Here is a 20,937-nt window from a genome sequence, read left to right as displayed (position 1 = left end):
GTCTCAAATTGGACAATGTTTTGTTATTTCTTTTTACTGTTGAAATTAGTTGTTATGTTAAAATAGATAATTATTCACCTTGAGCGATGTATTATTGTTGATCATTCGAGATTCTCTTTTTTCGAACGCGTCTTCTGCTGAATGTGTGATTACTACATATCGTATTACTACACGGGCCTCAAGGGATTTCAAATCGAAAATAAATGCAAAATATGTGTTTTTGTGTCTTTCAACATGTTCAAAACACAAATAATATACAGAACTAATTGCAGGATAAAGACAATAACAGTACTGTTTAGTGTCTTTAAATATCAGCTGTATTTGTACTCGGTTCGAAACAGGTGTAATAGCTCGCTAACAGCCCGCATACACCTTGTTTTCCTAGCCTCATACAAATACAGCTGATATTTAAAGACACCAAACAGTTATTGTCTATGTGTATCAAACTCAAGCTTCTATATCACGTCTTGTTAGAAAAGAAGTGTTTGTTTACATTTTTTATCATATTCACTCGAAAAAAAAGTGGTCACACTGGAAAAAGCCCGATCAAATCACTCGAAAAACCACGATCCTAGCCGGACACTATACCTACCGTGTTAAACCCCTTTATGTAACTCTTAAAACAATCATGCGATGTGTCCTCGTATACAATCATACAGTTAAACATAAGTACAAACTATAATTTCTCTAAATATAAGCACAACTATGTTAAATCTACAAATTTGCGATCGGCGGAATTCTTACTCATACTATTGAAATGTAAAATCACAAAAATACTGAACCCCGATGAAAATTCAAATATGAAAGTCCCTATTCAAATGCCAAAAACACATTAAACGAATCATATTCCTGACTTAGTACAGGTATTTTCTTATGTAAGAAATGGTGGATTTAACATGATTTTATATAAATCTAAACTAGTGTTGTCAACGGTTAACCGGTTAACCGTTTTAACGACCGAATACCAAATACCAAAAACGCTAACCGGTTAACCGGACTTTTTTTCAGTTTTGATATATTTGATTTAAATTTGTATTGTAATCATTAAATAGTTATGTTTTCTTTAAAAATTGTCGTCGCAGTAATTAATATGACAGATCAATTGTCCAGTATATTGATTGCTATTGTTAATCCAAAAATATAAAATTAATTAACACTCGTCTCTTAGATCTTAAGGAAACATAATTAGTATATATGTTTTGTTAACATTAACTTCAAATCAGTAATACATGTACGATTAAGTTTTATTTACTTCATTATTTCAATTTTGTTCTTATATTGTGTAGACCTAGGCTACATCTGAATGTGCGATCTCCGTCGTGCAAGGCTTTGTCATACTTTAAACGAAATGCTAACTCAAAATTGTGAAATTCAAACCAATGTGAATGTATACTTGATAGTACGAGTAACAAGCTTTGGCTTAATCATTTCAAATTCAAATACTCCACATTATTTTCGGAGACAACAAGAGAAAATGAAAGAATCATCGGTTTCAGACATATTAAATTCTACGAGATCAAGAAGGTTTTTTAAATTCTCAATCTGAATTAGTACAAACGCCATAGTTGATACGGTGGATTTGATTATTCAAAGTCAAGCTTCGCCAGGAATCTTCACGGACAAGCCTTTAGTTATAATACCAAAGGCAATTAATCGTATTATAAAAACGTAAATGTATGATTTGGATGGAATTTTCTCACATTGAAACTTATACCACAACTTCTTATATCTATGTGTAGGGTACTATAGATAAGACATTCAAACATCAACTTCAACTACCGGTTAACCGGGTTAGGCAAAAGTGATGATTCTTCTAAAGTTTATAAGATATCTTATAAAAACTGGATTATATAAGATATCTTATATATTATATGAGATATCTTGAAGTTAGAATAAATAGTAAAACGGCTTGCCATAAATTACTCCTAAAAATCAGCACAACAATGTTAAATCTGCATATTTGCTTACGCAAATTTTTATTCTTCCATCGCCGTGATTCGAACGCATACGAAGGGTTACCGGTGAGTCTTGTATAGACTGAACTTGCGTCTGGCGTACAACACATTAATCCTGGTTTTTTTTTTGTATCGCTTGACGGAGTCAAAAAGCGAGACATAGCTATGCTGTTTCCGGCGTCGGCGACAACGGCGGCGGCGGCGTCAACAATGTATAAGTATGTGATTAGGTCAGTTTATGGAGAACCACTAGTGGTGGGTCAATGATATTTGGTATGCAGTTGTATTAGTGTTGGCACATCTCATTACTATGGAGATTATTTGGCCCTGCCCCTCAGTTATGGTATGTTGACTTTGATACTTTTGCTTAGTTTTCATGTATTAATTTGTGATTAGGTCAGTTTATGGGACACCACTAGTGGGGAGTTCATGATAATTGGTATGCAGTTGTATAAGCATCGACATATCTCATTGCCATGGAAATTATTTTGCCCTGTCCCCTCAATTATGGTCTCTTGACTTTGAAATTTTTGCTTCGTGTTCATATATTAGTTTGTGATTAGGTCAGTTTTCTATTCAACTATCCAACATTGATTTTGATTGACGTATTCAGAAACTTACACACAATTACATATTTTCAAAAAGATATTTTAATATCCTCATTATTTTATCATAGTAACACACAATTATTTCAAATCAGTAGCAAACAAAAATTGAGCAACAATTGTTTGATGACCCGTAATATAAGGGGTTAAGTTCACATGTTGCTTTTCTTTTTCTTTTAGAGAAAGCATCTGGTCCGAGACCACAATTATTTCGTAGTGCATTTCTTTTAGAACATAAATGAAAATAAAAAAAATCCCACCTGCGCTTTCTCAAAGAAACTTTTACAGTGTGTTGTACTACTTTTGGGACAAATTATATCAAAATTATAGAAAACTTCATCGGCTCTAACTCAAAATTTGGACAATTTTATGTTTAGGCGTCTTGAAATCTTTTGACTGCTTCCGAAGTGCTAATTCTAAACCTTTTTCAGCTGGACCAAATCACTACTTTCCTTTAAAATTCTGGACCCACATTTTTTTAAAGTGTAATTTCACCCCACTACTTGCAATTTGAAGCATTAAACATGGAGAAATAAATTTGTAAGGGGTATAAAAATTAATGGCAAGTAACCCACTGTCATCACTAGGGACGAACAACGAAGATCAACAAAAATCAAGGAACGACAATTGTAGTCTTGGACCATCTTTGTTACCATTTTAAGACATTGAAAACACTTCGCACAAATATCACATACCTAACACAGTGACTCATAGAATGAAATTTTCTAATTGAGTATATATTCATTAGTTATTTGTGATTTGCATGATAAAAAGCAATTTTTTTGCTATGCGACATCAAATATCATTCTCAAGTTTACAAAACAACACTCGCTAAAGTTTTAAGTAAGATAACGATTAACAGTGTTGTTTGTAAAAATATTTATTGAATATACTAGCAAATCTCTTTGGGTCTGTAATCGGTGTATTGTAACTTGTGTAATAATGATTTATAAATTGTAGGGTTTCAACTAACACTAACATTATGCAAGTGTTTCCAAAATTTGGAACTGTGCTCTTTGGGGATTTAGGATCAATACATGCATGTTGGCCTTTCCTTAAACCGCATTTTGTTTTTTTTACAAATTGCTGTACACTTTGACAGATGATGACAACATTTGGGTATTAAGATTTATCCCCAAAAGTGTATTCGACTGACTCTATTGACTAAAACCAAATATTTGAAGTAATAAAAGCATTATAATGTTATTTTGATAAAAAAAAATAATTAAATCATTAAAAATTTACAGTTTTGAGCCAAAAAGACTTTTAACAACAAATTGAAGGGCTAAATAACATATTTGATATTCGGGAAAGATGTAAAAATTATGAAAAATATTTTATGGAAATTACTTGACTCACTCGAGCTCTAATACGTGTATTAATAAAATTGAGAATGCAAATCGGGAATGCGTCAAAGAAACAACAACTCGAGCAAAGAGCAAATTAAAAACAAGTTACATTTAACTTTTCCATTTTGACCCTGTTAGTGAAACAAATACAATGGACTATTACTCTTTAGTCTTTAGTATCGCACCTAGACATTCTTACAGCGATTTTAGATAGCAGCTAGCTCAAAATTTTTTATTAAGTTCAATCTATGAATTACCTCTTGATGGTTTTTATTTGAATACCGTTACGTATAGCAAATATATGATTTTATTTCAAGCATTTTTGATAATTGTCTAGCATATTTAAAATTTGTAATATGCAAAATATTTACTTGAATTAAGTTATTATATATTTTTGTTTGTACAGAATAACATATATGTTGACATTTCAGATCGCAATAAAGTAGACGCAGTTTCTGTAGTTAAGGGATCAACTGTACAGTTAAAATGTCCTTATAGGACTAATGCTGCTGCAGGAAATAGAATCACCTGGAGTAAAACCATTGATAGTTCTATAATGATATATACAGATGGAACAAGTATAAACCCAGGTTTACCAGCTGAATTAAGATCCAGATTAACTGTCACAGGTGATCATTCAGTAGGAGAATATAACCTGAATATAACTGATGTCAAGAAAAGTGATGAAGGGACTTATGACTGTTTACTGTCTGGTTCCTCTACTAATGGTTTTACCTTACAAATAACTGTTATTAGTAAGTATATTATAGTACTCTTGTTATCCGTATTATCCATAAAGGTCTAGACGCATCGGCAATATTCTTATACACTTAAGAAATTGAAGTTGCTCTCAAGAGTAGTAAGGCGGATTGTATTTAAAATATATTGAAACACGCTTTCTCTAATCATTTAACAAAAACAATCTGTTTCTTGTCTGATTTGAATTATTTTTAGATGATTTTTTCTTGACACAAGCTTCATTTATACATTATGCAAGATAAATTGACCATTGTATATATAAAAAAAGATGTGGTATGATTGCCAATTAGGCAACTCTCCACAAGAGACCAAATGACACAGAAATTAACAACTATAGGTCATCCCACGGACTTCAACGAACAAAGCCCATACCGCATAGTCAGCTATGAAAAAACAAGAAATAACAAATGCAAAACAATGCATACGAGTATACTAAAGGCTTATTCATGTACAACAAATGAACGAAAAACAAAAATGTTACAGATCAAAAAACGACAACCACTGAATTACAGGCTCCTGACGTAGGACAGGCACATACATACATAATGTGGCGGTGTTAAATATGTTAGCGGGATCCTAACCCTCCCCTAACCTGGGTCAGTAGTGTAACAGTACAACATAAGAACGAACTATAAAAATAAGTTGAATCAAAGTATTGAAGTACTGAACATCGGATGACCGCAAGTTCTTGTGGATGGTCCGACACGCACTTGTCTTAGAAAAAAAAATCTCTTCTCTATACCTGCAATTGAGGTTAATGTACAGATATATTTGTTTTCTGGGACAAGTTCGTCCACGGATGATAAATTAATGACAGGGAATTCATGCTCATCGTAATGACTATTATATTGTAGTGATACAAATAAGTATACTCAGGCTTATTGTTTTAAATTATATTAATACGAGTATATTAAAGTTACATGTGTATTATATAGTTTTCATGCATTTGTATATCATTCTATTCTACTATATTAAAAATAGTGCAGTGCAAGTGCATTGTTGACACGTCACTCTTCTGTATATTACATTAATTTGTCGATTTTTCTAATAGAATAGATTTGAGTAGGCATTCGTATTTTCCCGCAAAAAAATGTTTAATCCTCCATTAAGAGTTACCGTTCCTTGAGATTGCAAACGTTCTTGAGATATTCTTTCACAACGATATCCTTTAAAAACGGCCAAATAAACACAGGAGAAAATAAGTCCAGGCGATTATTTATTCGTGTAATATTATTTTGATGGGTAATATTACTTAAACAAGTAATTTTATCTTTATTACGAATATTTGTAATATAGACGAGTAGAAAGTGTTATCTCCCTTTAATCATAGATTGTTTCGACTATTACATCTATATTATATGTTTCGACAGACACAGACAAGTTAAAAAAGGGAAAGAGGTAGGTCCAATATGCCGAGGATTTTTTTCACAGAAGGGCCAATTTCAAAAAGTGCCAACAGAGTAAAATTTCCTATAAAAACCAAAAATAAAAATGCTTTTTGATCAATATCTCGATTTATCATATAAACAATCTTTAAAATGAAACAAATCATCATCCAATTCAATTTCTTTCCACGCATTGACACGAGCCAGCTTTAAAAACTCTGTGCTCACACCGGGATCCATATCCCACCTAGAAAGCATGTCAGCAATTCTATTTGCTTCACCACTCAAATGCCGTCCTTTTACTTGAAACTCATGACTAACTGTCAGAAAACAGATTTCTCTGAGACAAGATTGCATGAACGTGTTTCTGCAAGCACCAGAATTTAGTACAGTGACAGATGAAGAATTATCACAATAAATAACAAATTCTAGAACCGTTAAGTACAAACTTTCAGGCACACCATAACACAAAGTAGTTCCAGAGCATTATAATGCAACTGTTGCCTGCGAATAAATGCTGGAAAGACGGTATGAAAAAACCTCCCATTACAAATACCTCCACAACCAATCAAAGTTGAATCGCAAGAAAGTACACAATCTGGACTAGACCAGTCAATAAGAAACATCATAGAAACTCCAGAAACTTGCTCCACCAAACTAAATCCAACTTAATATGCTTGGGTACACGTTTTGTAATATTTTGACCACCGAAAGTCCGCAACCAAACCAATAACCTTGAAACAAAAAGTCGCCCAGGGCGAACACATAAACTCACGAAAAGAAGTTTACCAAGTAAAGATTGTAAATCTCTTAAAGAGCATCTCTCCTTTTGCAACCAACTTTTAACCAAATAAAGTATTTTCCTCCAATCTATCCTTAGTAATAGATAGAGTACAACTTACTGTATCAAAGAGTATACCAAGAAAAACCATAGATGTAGAAGGAGGAGCGGCCTTTTCTACAGATTCCTCTAAACCGCATTTGTCCAATACTTCACCCAAAATAGCATAAGCGTCAAATGCCTTCATTTGTACATCACAACCCGCTAGATCATCAAGATAGTTAACAATTTGTAAATCATAGTGAGCGTCCAATATATTAAAACTAACAGCGTTAGTCACCCTTTGACAATTATATGCAGCTGACCTTAATCCCATGGACAATACCCGATCAAAAAAGATATGATTTTCCCATGAAAATCCAACCAAATGCCAGTCACCAGGACAGATTGGAATTTGTCTATAAGCCCGCTTTAAGTCCCTCTTAAAACATAACGAACAAGAACCTTTTCTCCTTATTAACTCCACCAAAGAGTCAACTGAAGGATAAGAAACCTTGATAGGATTACCCAAATACAAATCTTTAGAAATATGACTGTTTACTGAGTCCTCACCTTCAACACCAAAACTCAAATCTAAAATCACCCTACGATCTAGAGTATCCTTCTTCGGCACAGAATTTAATGGAGAAATAACCATGTCCGTATTAAAGGGATTACTAAAAAAAGGCCCAATTATGCTACCGTAAGTGCACTCTTTTTTCAAATATTTTCTCATATCATCTGGATGACTTCTAGCTCCAGCATGATTCTTTTCTTCAGACAAACCTGAACATGAACCTTCACAACTCAATGGGAACCCATACTCTAAAAAAATAGCTATATCTGAATCATGATACATTGATAACATAGACCTGAAAAATTAACATTCAGCTTTGAGTAAACAGGAATTTTACAACCAAATACATTTGGCACGCCTGAACTCTTAACTTGATTATGTAAATGCACAAGATTTTCAATACCATGCTCACCAAAAATATGTTTTAAACATGTTGAACCTTCACATATATTGCAACAATCTAGAGCACAAACATTATCAATTTTACTGCCATGTAGTCATGACTCATGATGAGGACACGATAGATCTAACTCAGCATGTGGCAATTGCTTGTTATCCTTCAATAGACTAGATGCACAAACCCTTAATGACCTTATCATGAGCACTGGAAAAAGAACATTTCTTTTTCTGAAAATCAGAGCAGAACCAAACAGACGGTGCTTTTACAATGGTAGAAGATTTATTACCTGTTCTTTTCTGTCTAGATCTGACGGAACTGGCCAATAAAGGAGTCTCAATGTCCGCAGTATCATCAGACCAATTATTTTTACCAGATTCAACCCGACGTATCCAGGCAGCATAGAACTGTAACAAAGCTTTCCAATCATACAATTCATAATAATACGAAATTTCCTTTAATAAAGTTAAAGATTATCGATAATTTAAATAAATTTAACGTGTTGAATTGACCAGTAAACTATTCGAAATGACCAGGGAATATTTGTTTGAAAATTTACCTGAAGTGAACAGGTATTTCTATTAACCAATCAAATGCGATTAAATAACGAACGATAAATTTTGTACAAACAGGTAACGAGTAATGTCGAAAGGTAACAAGTAATGTCGAAAGCATCCGAGATGGAATTAAGTATTTTTGATTTATTAAAAATTTACCCATCTATATATGTTTCGACAGACACAGACAAGTTAAAAAAGGGAAATTTATCATATAAACAATCTTTATTGCAAAACATGAAACCCTGGCGGGTTAAAATGCAAACATATTAGTACAGATAAACAAAGCAAATAAAATTAACAAAATGTAACACTTCTTGTTGTTATGATCTTACAATAAAAGGTTACATGCAGTGTATTTCACTATCTGATTTGATAATATTCCATTGCATGTTGATTTTGATAGCGAAATCAACATTTGATTGGTTGAAACGTTCACACGTGACGTCGAACAAAACTTCATATTCATCTCTGAGTATCATCTTCCCCACTGAAATGTCGGGACTAAATCATGCGAAGTTACGCGCGGTTTTAAGGAATGACTGTAACATTTTTTCTGTCTATGAAGAAATAACATAAAAAAATTGGTGCACACTGAATAACGCGGGTAGCGGGTTATTTAACAGTGTGCACCACATTTTTTTTGTTATTTCGAATAGACAGAAAAAATATTACAGTCATTTCTTATAATTTAATTCTAAATTCCATTTTAAACCGTAGAAAACCATGAAAAAACGTTGACGACTTTACGGTCACATGACTAAATTATGTCCAGACTTGGGGTAATTGTAATTGTAATCGTTAATCAGCTGTAATTGATTACAATTTTTCAAGTAATCAGTGTAATCATTAATCAGCCAAAAATCTGATTACATGTAATCTAATTTAATCAATTACTTTTAAAAATACCCTGTAATCATGATTACTTTTGATTACATTCTGATTACAATGAAAACAATCTAAAATTGTGTTTTTGGTCATTAAATGAACCTCTTTGTTATTCATATTTGATAAATTTCAAACATGATAAAAATGGTTTGGTTACTTTAAACATGTCTACTTCAGTAAAAAAATAAACTGTTACAGTATTGAAAAGTCACCATTAGCCTTAGCAGAGACATATAATACAATTATTTACCTCCAATCTTGGTAAGAGATATTGTACATACAGGTATATTCATTGTTTTATAATGATCTTCATATTAATATTTGATAATAACTGTTATATATTCAAGTAATACTTTTCTTTAACCCTGAATTATAATCTTTTGTTAATTTTTGTGATTTTTGTCAACTTTGAATGGACAGGCAGGAGACTAATTAAGGTTTGTTTTTATTGCAATTACCAATTGAGTATAGCTGTAGGGAAATATATATGATAAAAGATAAATCAGACATGAAAATTTATCTAATTAGCACAAACTAAATTTAAAGTTGGACAAATATGTTGTTTAAATTGTTTTTATTTGGCCTGGCCATGTAAAATGTAATGATTTTTAGCATGTTTAGTACTTACATAGTGTTTACAATTTAATTAAACATTTCTATTAAAATTTAACATAGTTTCAACTGGTAACTTTATTTAATCCATATTTAAACTTCCATAAACTGCAACTTGGAATACATATAAATTATGAAAGAGGTCAGCAGACAAACAAAAAAACTCTTGATTATGATATATCTTTATTAAATTTAATTCAAAATAATTCAGAGATCATTGCTGATAAAGTGTAATGTATATATATGTAGTGAAATTTGGTGTTTATTTAAATAGATGAAGTTTAATTTGAAGTTATCATTTTATAATTGAACCAAAATGAAATACTTCCTCAAAAATGCTATAATTATATTGAACGTTTATTCATTCACATCATTCAAAATGTTTTGTTTTTAAATTCATTGTAATCAGATGTAATCATGATTACTTTGCTAATGTAATCATTAATTTAATCAGATACTTTCAGAAATGATGTAATCATTAATTTGATTTAATCGTACAAATGACGAAGTAATTGTAATTTAATCAATTACATTGAAAGTAATCGGACCCATCTCTGATTATGTCTATGGGCTGATAACAAAATAACGTCAGCCAATCAGAAGACGCGTTACTTCCAAAATTAAATTATATAGCAAATATCAATATCGTGTTCAAATTGATTTCAGACATTAAAACAAAAAGACTAGTTAAATAATTATGTATATCTGTACTTTTTATCAATATGTATGTTGTATTTAGTAATAAAAATAAGCGGGAAAAAAATGCCAATATGCACACTAATATTTGAAGTTCAGATAGTATACAAAGCTTAGGCAGTGGAATAAAACATTCGTTTCCCTTGACATCGATAGATATGAAGATTTGTTGGGTGAACAAATCTTCATATCTCGATCCCTCAATCACGGGAATTAAATGTATATTGTCAGCCTATCTGACGGGTCGCAAGGAAATATTAACGGAAAAGGGCTTAGTATATACCTACTGTAGGGAACATTATTGTTTGTATATAAGAGAAGTTGTTTATCAGAGATTTGAAAAAAATAACTTCTGTTGTTCACGATTTAATAAAGATAAATGAATAATAATAATATAATGGATTGATTATGGAAAATATGATAAGCTGTGTTTGATTTATAGTGTTTCAACATAACACTTTAAAACAATACACGATATAGGTCATCAGTCAGTTTTTATCAATGTAGGGTTTTTCAACAATTACACATGTAAATTACCTCAAGTATATGAAGGTTGTAATTAAACATAATTTAGACAATCAAATACCTATCATCATTACCATATTCTCCGGGTTATTTAAATATCATATTAAGACAAAAACTGGCGAGGTAAGGACTGGCACAGGAACGTGTTGAAGGTCTAAACTAGATCTTTTTTAAATCTCAATTTAATCATAAATAAACGAATAACTATTTTAATATTATGATAAATTTGAGAATGGAAATTTGGGAATATTTCAAAGAGACAACAACTTGACCAGAGAACAGCCGAAGGCCACCAATGGGTCTTCAACGCAGCGAGAAAATCCCGCACCCGGAGGTGGTCCTCGACTGGCCCTCAATACACATGTGTACTAGTTCAGTGAAAATGGACGTCACACTAAACTCCAAAACATATAAATGAAGACTAACAAAGGCAAGAGGCTCCAAAATCGCAAGCGGTTCCAGCTCCGATCAGCATACCACTGTACACTTATGTAGACTAGTTTGTGATATCAGATATTTCTTTCGTTAAAATCAAATACGTTACACGAGCGAATCGAACAAGTTGAGATATACAAACACCATAAGATGGTGACAAAGGAACGTCGCCATCTAACAATGGATAATTTACAGTAGGAAATGAAAAATCATCTCTTTTAGCATAAATTTTGGTATTAAGCTTCCCGTTAAAGATATAGATATCATGATCCAGGAAAGGGTAATGTTCATTGTTAGTATTATCTTTATCTTTCGGCTGGATAAATCTCTTTATTGTCGGCATACTGAAGTCGTCATTATTGAGAGCCAATATATCATCTAAACATCTAAATGTGTTATTAAATTTTTGATTCAGATGTTGTTTCGATGGGTCTTTGCTTATTTTCGTCATAAATTGTAACTCATAACAATACAGAAAAACGCCAAAGGTAATTACATTTCAGTGTTGTTAAAAAATTATATGCCGGAGCGAAGTAATGTTATTAAGTATTGTGATTTGTCAAGTATTTTGAAAAACTTTACTTTTAAATGGTTTACATTACAGCTTTCAATTCATATCTTTTCTCAGTTTTGAAATGGCAGTTTTGAAATGGCAAAGTAAAGCTATAAATCTGTTATGGCATGTAGATAGTGACATGTTAAAACAGTCAAGTATAAACATAAACGTTATTAATAGAGGTTTAAAGTTTTTCTGATCACCATCCAAAGAAAGAAAAAAATATACATGCGGTATGATCTTTGCACATTGTTGACGGTTGTACGGTGACCTATAGTTGTTAATTTCTGTGTCATTGGCAATCATACCACATCTTCTTTTTTATATGTGCTGATGGGAAAACTTCAATGGATTATTTATACACATTATGCATTTAAAAGAATAAAAGACATAGAAAAGGAACTTCAATTTTTATACGACCGCAAATTTTTTTATTTTTTTGTCGTATATTGCTATCACGTTGGCGTCGTCGTCGTCGTCGTCGTCGTCGTCGTCCGAATACTTTTAGTTTTCGCACTCTAACTTTAGTAAAAGTGAATAGAAATCAGTGAAATTTTAACACAAGGTTTATGACCACAAAAGGAAGGTTGGAATTGATTTTGGGAGTTTTGGTCCCAATATTTTAGGAATTAGGGGCCAAAAAGGGCCCAAATAAGCATTTTCTTGGTTTTCGCACTGTAACTTTAGTTTAAGTGAATAGAAATCTATGAAATTTTGACACAAGGTTTATGACCACAAAAGGAAGGTTGGGATTGATTTTAGGAGTTTTGGTTCCTACAGTTTAGGAATTAAGGGCCAAAAAAAGGGCCCAAATAAGCATTATTGTTGGTTTTCGCACAATAACTTTTACATTAGTATAAGTAAATAGAAATCTATGAAATTTAAACACAAGGTTTATGACCATAAAGGGAAGGTTGGGTTTGATTTTGGGAGTTTTGATCCCAACTGTTTAGGAATAAGGGGCCCAAAGGGTCCAAAATTGAACTTTGTTTGATTTCATCAAAAATTGAATAATTGGGGTTCTTTGATATGCCGAATCTAACTGTGTATGTAGATTCTTAATTTTTGGTCCCGTTTTCAAATTGGTCTACATTAAGGTCCAAAGGGTCCAAAATTAAACTTAGTTTGATTTTAACAAAAATTGAATCCTTGGGGTTCTTTGATATGCTGAATCTAAAATGTACTTAGATTTTTGATTATTGGCCCAGTTTTTAAGTTGGTTTAAATCGGGGTCCAAAATTAAACTTTGTTTGATTTCATCAAAAATTGAATAATTGGGGTTCTTTGATATGCCAAATCTAACTGTGTATGTAGATTCTTAATTTTTGGTCCCGTTATCAATTGGTCTACATTAAAGTCCAAAGGGTCCAAAATTAAACTAAGTTTGATTTTAATAAAAATTGAATTCTTGGGTTTTTTTGTATATGCTGAATCTAAACATGTACTTAGATTTTTGATTATGGGCCCAGTTTTCAAGTTGGTTCAAATCAGGATCCAAAATTATTATTTTAAGTTTTGTGCAATAGCAAGAAATTTTCAATTGCACAGTATTCACCAATAGCAAGAAATCTTCAATTGCATAGTATTGTGCAATAGCAAGAAATTTTCAATTGCACAGTATTGCGCAATAGCAAGAAATCTTCAATTGCACAGTATTGTGCAATAGCAAATATTTTCAAATACTCAGTATTGCACAATAGCAAGAAATATCTAATTGCAATTTCAATTGGAGTTATCTTTCTTTGTCCAGAATAGTAGTTGAATCGACTTAAATCTTTGTTTTGTACAATACAGATATATAATTAATATTTCAATTGGAGTTATCTTTCTTTGTCCAGAATAGTAGTTGAATCAACTTAAATCATTGTTTTATACAATATACAATGTATATTCACTTTTTCTACCAACTGATAAATTAAAACAATCTTTACCATTCAGTGATAACAAGCACTTTATTTATTGTTGCTCCATTAGAAATTTGAATTGAGATCAGTTTTGGAAAAAGGGAAAGGGGTGTGTGAAAACAAATGGGGGTGGGGGTTAAATTTTTCTCATTTCAGATTTCAGAAATAAAAAGAAAATTTCTTCAAGCATTTGTTTGAGAGGATTAATATTCAACAGCATAGTGAATTACTCAAAGGCAAAACAAATATTTTAAGTTCATTAGACCACATTCATTCTGTGTCAGAAACCTATGCTGTGTCAACTATTTAATCACAATCCAAATTTAGAGCTGAATCCAGCTTGAATGTTGTGTCCATACTTGCCCCAACCGTTCAGGGTTCAACCTCTGCGGTCGTATAAAGCTGCGCCCTACGGAGCATCTGGTTCATATTAGTTTTACTGTAACTTGATGATATAAACATTATCATTTTTCTAATAACCTGTATCTATCAACCTCAATCAAATGTCAATGATTGTATAATATTAAAATAGGCCAGAAATTTAACATGCCTAGTCTTAGATTTGATCTCATAGGATTTAATACACGATAATCCCATCTGTTATTTATAAATCAACATCCTCTTAATAAGAATTTAGTTATTTTACTGAACAATAGTTAACGCTACAGGTTTGGAATGATTTTTTTGTTAGATAATTACATAGATCTCTAAGTCGAATTTACTTGAAAAGAAACATTAGAAATAAAATTAGATGAAGATGAAGGACTGTATATATAGTATATATCATGACAAAAGTCTTAATCAAGCATAAAGCATTCTGTCTTTATGTTTGATTTACATTTTTATCATCGTTTACAGTCCTACATTTATTCCCAAGAATTAGCATCAACATTTTTGAAACTGGCCGTTAAGCAAGCAACAAACAATCAATCGCCTGGTCATTAATCATGCATATTCATGATATTGGTACACAGGTAACTTTTATCTATAAATAGTCGAATCTTCTGGAGTTTCATAAACAACAACGTTAAACGATTATACTACTTCATAACGTGTGATCTCACGTGTGTAGTAAAATTTGTTGATTGGTGCACGTGGCTATTCTAGTAAATGAATTAATCTACAAAGCGAGAGCACTTACCATTTTCATCAGCTAAGAGTCGACTAGCCCTTTTTGAAAGGCTAATGCTTAGTTTCATTGTTATCAATAAAGAAAGTCTTCCATGCGTGCGTTGCGAGCATATCAGATATATTATATTATTTCGGTGCGTTCATTATAAAATTTGCTTAATGTTATATATGTGAACAATAATTTTGATACTTAGCTATTTGATTACGACATTGTTTATTCATCGGTACTGGCATTTTCAAATTTTGAAAATGATGGATTGAACCTGATTTTATAGCGCTAAACCTCTCACGTGTATGACAGTCTCATAGAATTTTGTCATGTTTACAACAATGCGTGAACAAAACAGACATAATAGGTAAAATTGTCAAAATATGGATACAGCAGTCAAATATTAATACTAATAAGTACTAATATTGATATAACAAAAACACCGCTATGATATTTTAAAAGTATTGCATTGATGTTAGAAAAAATAGCATTTGTATATTTATGTATATAAGAAAAACACAGCACTTCAAATGTTACACGAACATAAACGTTTGCTTCTAACTAACTTCTGAATGTATATTTATACTCAGTTGTTGTTTATATTTGAACAATAAGTTTTAAAGTTAGTATTTTCTTAATTTTTCGTTGCCGAAAACAACATTTTCCGCATGGAATGTCTGCATGTTTACAATTGATATTAGACAATATCGCTATGTGATATAAGAAAAGATTTTATCGATTCGCTTCTTCTATAGACTGTGTTAACCAAGCTCTTAATAAAAGTATGTATTGGTCAATCAATGTAAATAATCCTAACAAACTTTTATACGGATGATCAGAACATGCGATGAGCTAACATAATCATATATATCATACGGTAATTGGAGAAAGGTTCCGATTTAAGTATTCCTTAGTTAAGTGAAGACTGCAGTAAGTTTATGCATAAGACTTAAGATTTTAACTTAACTAACGGAAAACGTAGTGAAATCTAAGTTTAAGGAATACTTAAGTTAAGATGTTTTATGCATACGGGCCCATATATATAGTATACTCAGTGCCAATGAAAACGCAACACTTTTGTTTTGCTAAAAAATCTTATAATTTTTATTTTCTCCTATATTAGAACTTTGTATAGATGGTTGAAAATGACTTTTAAGACAGTTGTCGACAATTGACGGTTGACTGATTTTTGGAACAAATGCGAAGTAAGGGTTATTTTGAACGGACATAAACCGAGTTCACCGCTTTTCAAAATACGCACCATTTTCACGATTTTGTCATTTAAAGCTTGGCAAATGTCATGAATCTTCCCGCCCTTATTAGTAAGAAACTGCAATAAACATTTGAGTAAATCCAGGACCTTCTGAAAACCAGCGACATGCAGTTTTGGACATGATCCAATGAAGCCTTTCACGGCATACAATTACGAGAAGACTGAAGTTGTAGCCTCTACAATAACCCAAATCGTCCACAAATTCAACCAAAATGGATCATTTAATGATAAGCCATATCCCGGGGTACGAAAAGCAAGAAACGCTCAGCAAGACCGATACATTTGGTCTTTCACATATCCGATATCGACTCTGATGGCTGTCGAAAGGTCACGAGAGTTCAATGGTGGTCGCGGTAGAACCTTTGGAGAAATTTCAGTAAAGCACCATTTGCGCAGAAATTGAGTACCACAGTCTTTCCTTAGTGATATCTAAACGGCCGTCTGGTGAAAACATCGAATTCTGCAGACCAAAAATAATTCATTATTTTAACAAAAACCGTCAGTGGTGGTTACATAGACATTTGACACCCGCCTTGGCCAAAAGTCATGCTTTTCGCCGGATTTTGGTCCAATCGAGCAAATTTTGCATCAGATTTGACATGGTTTAGACGATGAAAACCACCACCAATATCATAAAGTTAGCTTGAGTTTGCTTTGCGAGACAAGTGGAAAAACATTCCTCAAGATCACATTAAACGTCCAGGATGATCAAATCCGTGGCGCTGTCGAGATAGCGCTGCACAATGGGGTTGTAACATTTTTTGTTAGGACTGTGAGCTGATGATTCGACATTGGATGTTTCGTTTACCTATTGCGCCCGAAAAATGACAATGAAACATTTTTATTTGATATCGATCTATTGTTAATATTGTTAATTTTCAAGAACAACTTATTTTGAAAGATTATTATTTCTAATATAAATTTTATTTTTGAAAAACCAAGTGTTGCGTTTTCATTGGAACTCAGTATATAATAGCCCCAAATATAGAACAAGTATTATATGGCTCTGATATTAACTGTGATATTAACTTTAACGTGTTTTGGTAAAAAAAAATAAGTGTCCGAGAATTTGTATTACCTACTAAGGGGATCTCGATCACTTTCGACAAATTATTATTGCATGAATTTTCAATCGATCGCTGTTTTTTAATTCTAGAAGTGATTTGTGACTGTTATAAAGAGAGCAGCTATACGCATTCTGGTTTAAGTTTACAATGAACTCACTAAACATTTTTCTTTGAAATATCAATCTTTTTTCGGGCAGACTTTCTTTTTATTCGTATTTTTTTATCATACGTTTCATTATAATTGAATGCTTCAAAAATGCTTCAAGTCTGTATTGTTGTTATATTTTTTTCAGGGTCAATGATCCCCCCTCCATATATGTATATTTAACTTGAATAATTTTTATAAAACGTTATATATCAATTACAGTCAGCCAAACCTAAATTCAACAACAAGGAGTGTCAATCACCGGGTTTATTTTCTTTTAGCGATTTTGATCTTTTTTACTGTCAATATACATGTTTGACTTCCTGAAGAACACTTGGAAATAATTTTGAACAACGAATTTGTCAAAATCTCGCTTTTGACGTCTGCCCAACTTAGTTTGGTTTTGAAATATGCATGAGATACTTGTCACTGAACGTTGACCAAACAGTAACTATCCACCAATCCATCTGCAATTGCGATACCTCTGTTTTGTCACATTTTGGGTACTATTCTTTGAACAAATATCGTGTTGTAAGCCGGTTTTGTCCTACATTGTAATAGTTCTTGTCAAGTAAAACGATCCTTAAACAGATGTAAATGTTAAACTAAATCCTACAAAATCAATTTGGTGCATTAGTTCTTTGAAACACAATTTTGTTAAGTTGAGCGTGTATCGTCTAGTAGTGATTTTGGTTTGTATAAACATACAACAAAAGTCTATAATGGTAACGTAAGTTATTGTTTCATTTTACATTTTTACTAATGGTGACATCTAATAAAACGTTTTGCAGTTTGTACTAAGCAATAAGAAATTTAAATATCATATTTACATGCAAACTGAAGGATCTAGAACTTAAATGATTTATGTAAAAACTATAATGAATACGGAGCGGGGGTATTGCAAGAAGTTGTCCAGACTAGCCGAATGATAAATCCTAGCCTCTGTACTTGTATGACCACTTGATCCAAAATTAAGCTTGGCAGATGGAAAAAAACCCAACCCTTTTGGTTAAGAGCTACAGTTGAAATAAAAGAAACATTTGCTACCAAACCATGCAAAATAGTAAGATGTATGTTCCTGGGCGTATAATGCACAAAGAAAGGGTTGTAATGTACTTTTTGTTTTAACTTAGAAAGGTAGCATGGTTACCCGATGATATGCCTTTCTGTTACAGATGCGATCGCATTTAATTTAATATGTAAAAATAATACACATAACAGCACTCTTTCTAGTCCTTAGTGGCATTGTATAGTCCTAAGTGCACTAAAGAGTCATTAGAAGTGTTTAGACGTACCGTAATGGTTAAAGTGTTTTTGTTTTATGAGTTTTGTATTTTGTTAAAAATAGATAATCAAATTTTATGGTATTTCTAAGCACCGGAAAACATTTGTTGAACATTTATTATCTAATCATTTCCAATAAGTTCAATAGAGATATATTTTGTTTTAATTTACAACACACACGCACAACTTATTTAAAAAACTTACTTGCCATTTCTTCATATTTAACTACAGTGGAGATCACTTCTAACCTCTAATTAAATCTGCCAGAATCTGTCAGGAGAACTGTGCTATAACAGTACGTAGAACTGTCAGCCTGGCACCTTTCAGTCAGTTCTAGCTAGAACAGTTCTAACCTAGAACTGATTTGGTCAGTTCTACCTAGAACTGATTTGGACAGTTCTACCTAGAACTGATCCTGACAGTTCTACCCTAGAACAGTTTGAGACAGTTCTAGCTAGAACTGACCAAATGTTTGGTCAGTTCTACTTCTAGAACAGTTTTACGGTTAGAATTGATTTCAAATTCTACGGCTAGAATTGATTTATAAATTCTACGGCTAGAATTGATTTATAAATTCTACGGCTAATATTGATTTATAAATTCTACGGCTAGAATTGATTTATAAGTTTTTTAAATAAAAGAACTCTTTGTCTAAATATAAAGGCTTCGGCAAAATAGCGATTAATATTGTATAGAGTTTTGCTATTTTGACGGTTTTATGTCAGATTAATAATCGGCAAGAGAACATGTTTATTGAACCCCGCCACTGATATTCTGCATGTATGTGCCTGTTCCAAGTCAGGAGCCTGTAATTCAGTGATTTCCTTTTGTTGGTGTGTTACATAAATAATTTGTTTTTCTTTCATTTTTTGTACATAAATTAGGCCGTTAGTATTATGTGGGGGGGGGGGGGGCATTATTATTTGAATTGTTTTACATTTGTCATTCCGGGAGTCAGGATGGCTCGTTAACCAGATGTAATAACTTGTTTCCCAATCCACAAATGTGATATCTGTTTACGAGTAGTTTTCATACCTCGGACGGACCTGTTTAACAAAAATCTTTTGACCGCATCAATCTAAACTGACATTGACATTATTTGCTCTTTCTTTCTGCAAATCTATATTGCTGCACAGCACTTCATCAGTTATAATTTTAGGTCAAGAGGGACTGTAATATACAAGTTACAGCAATATTGGAAAAACAATTTTGTTCGCATCAATTTATAGTGCCAGCATGTAGGGGCGGATCCAGCAATTGTAAAATGGGGGGGGGGGTTAGGGGGGGGGTTCCCAACCCAGAGTAAAGGGGGGTTCCAATTATATGCTCCCATTCAAATGCATTGATCGTACAAAAAAAGGGGGGTTCCAACACTTGGATCTGCCAATGAGCATGTCCTCTTTTTATTCAAAAAATTGAATCATAAACAAATATCAGTAGTTTTCATACTTCAGACTGAGTCGAGTAATAAAATCTTTTGACCGCATCAACCAAAACTTACCATATTTGCTTTTTTTTTTATGTAAATCTATATAGCTGCACAGTAATTCAGATATAATTTTAGGTCGAGGGACTGTAGTATATAAATAACTGCAACATTGGAAATCAATGACCACAATTTTTTTTTCCGCATCAATTGAGAGTACCAGCATTTCCTATTTTTATTCAAAATATCGCATTAGAAACAAATATCAGTAGTTTTCATACCTCAGACTGACTCATGTCACAAAATTATTTGTCTGCATTAATCAAAACTGACCATATTTGACAGCATCAACCAAAACTGACCATATTTGACCACATCAACCAAAACTGACCATATTTGCTCTTTTTTATGTAACTCTTATAGTCGCATAGTAAATCTGTAATATTTTTATGTAAGGATGGAGTGCATAATCATGATAATACAAATGATCTATATTATAGGGTTATTGCATGAATATTGGGGAATATTGTTCCGAGTAGAATTTTATATTGCACGAGCTTATATTTTTATAGCAGGATGGATTGTTTAATATAAATGAAAGC

General features: G+C 32.3%; 1 protein-coding gene across 1 annotated transcript in view; it reads right to left on the bottom strand.

The window, feature by feature from the left end:
* Positions 1–19,120, bottom strand: part of LOC143078559 (uncharacterized) — a 50,920-nt gene extending 31,800 nt beyond the window's left edge. The window contains exon 1 of the mRNA XM_076253418.1: positions 19,114–19,120. Within this exon, the coding sequence (XP_076109533.1) occupies positions 19,114–19,120 (7 nt within the window). The remainder of the gene's footprint in view (positions 1–19,113) is intronic.
* Positions 19,121–20,937: the final 1,817 nt, after the last annotated feature.

This window comes from Mytilus galloprovincialis, chromosome 6, assembly GCF_965363235.1.
Source record: "Mytilus galloprovincialis chromosome 6, xbMytGall1.hap1.1, whole genome shotgun sequence".
Taxonomy (NCBI): Eukaryota; Metazoa; Mollusca; class Bivalvia; order Mytilida; family Mytilidae; genus Mytilus; species Mytilus galloprovincialis.
This window is presented reverse-complemented; position numbering and strand designations above follow the sequence as displayed.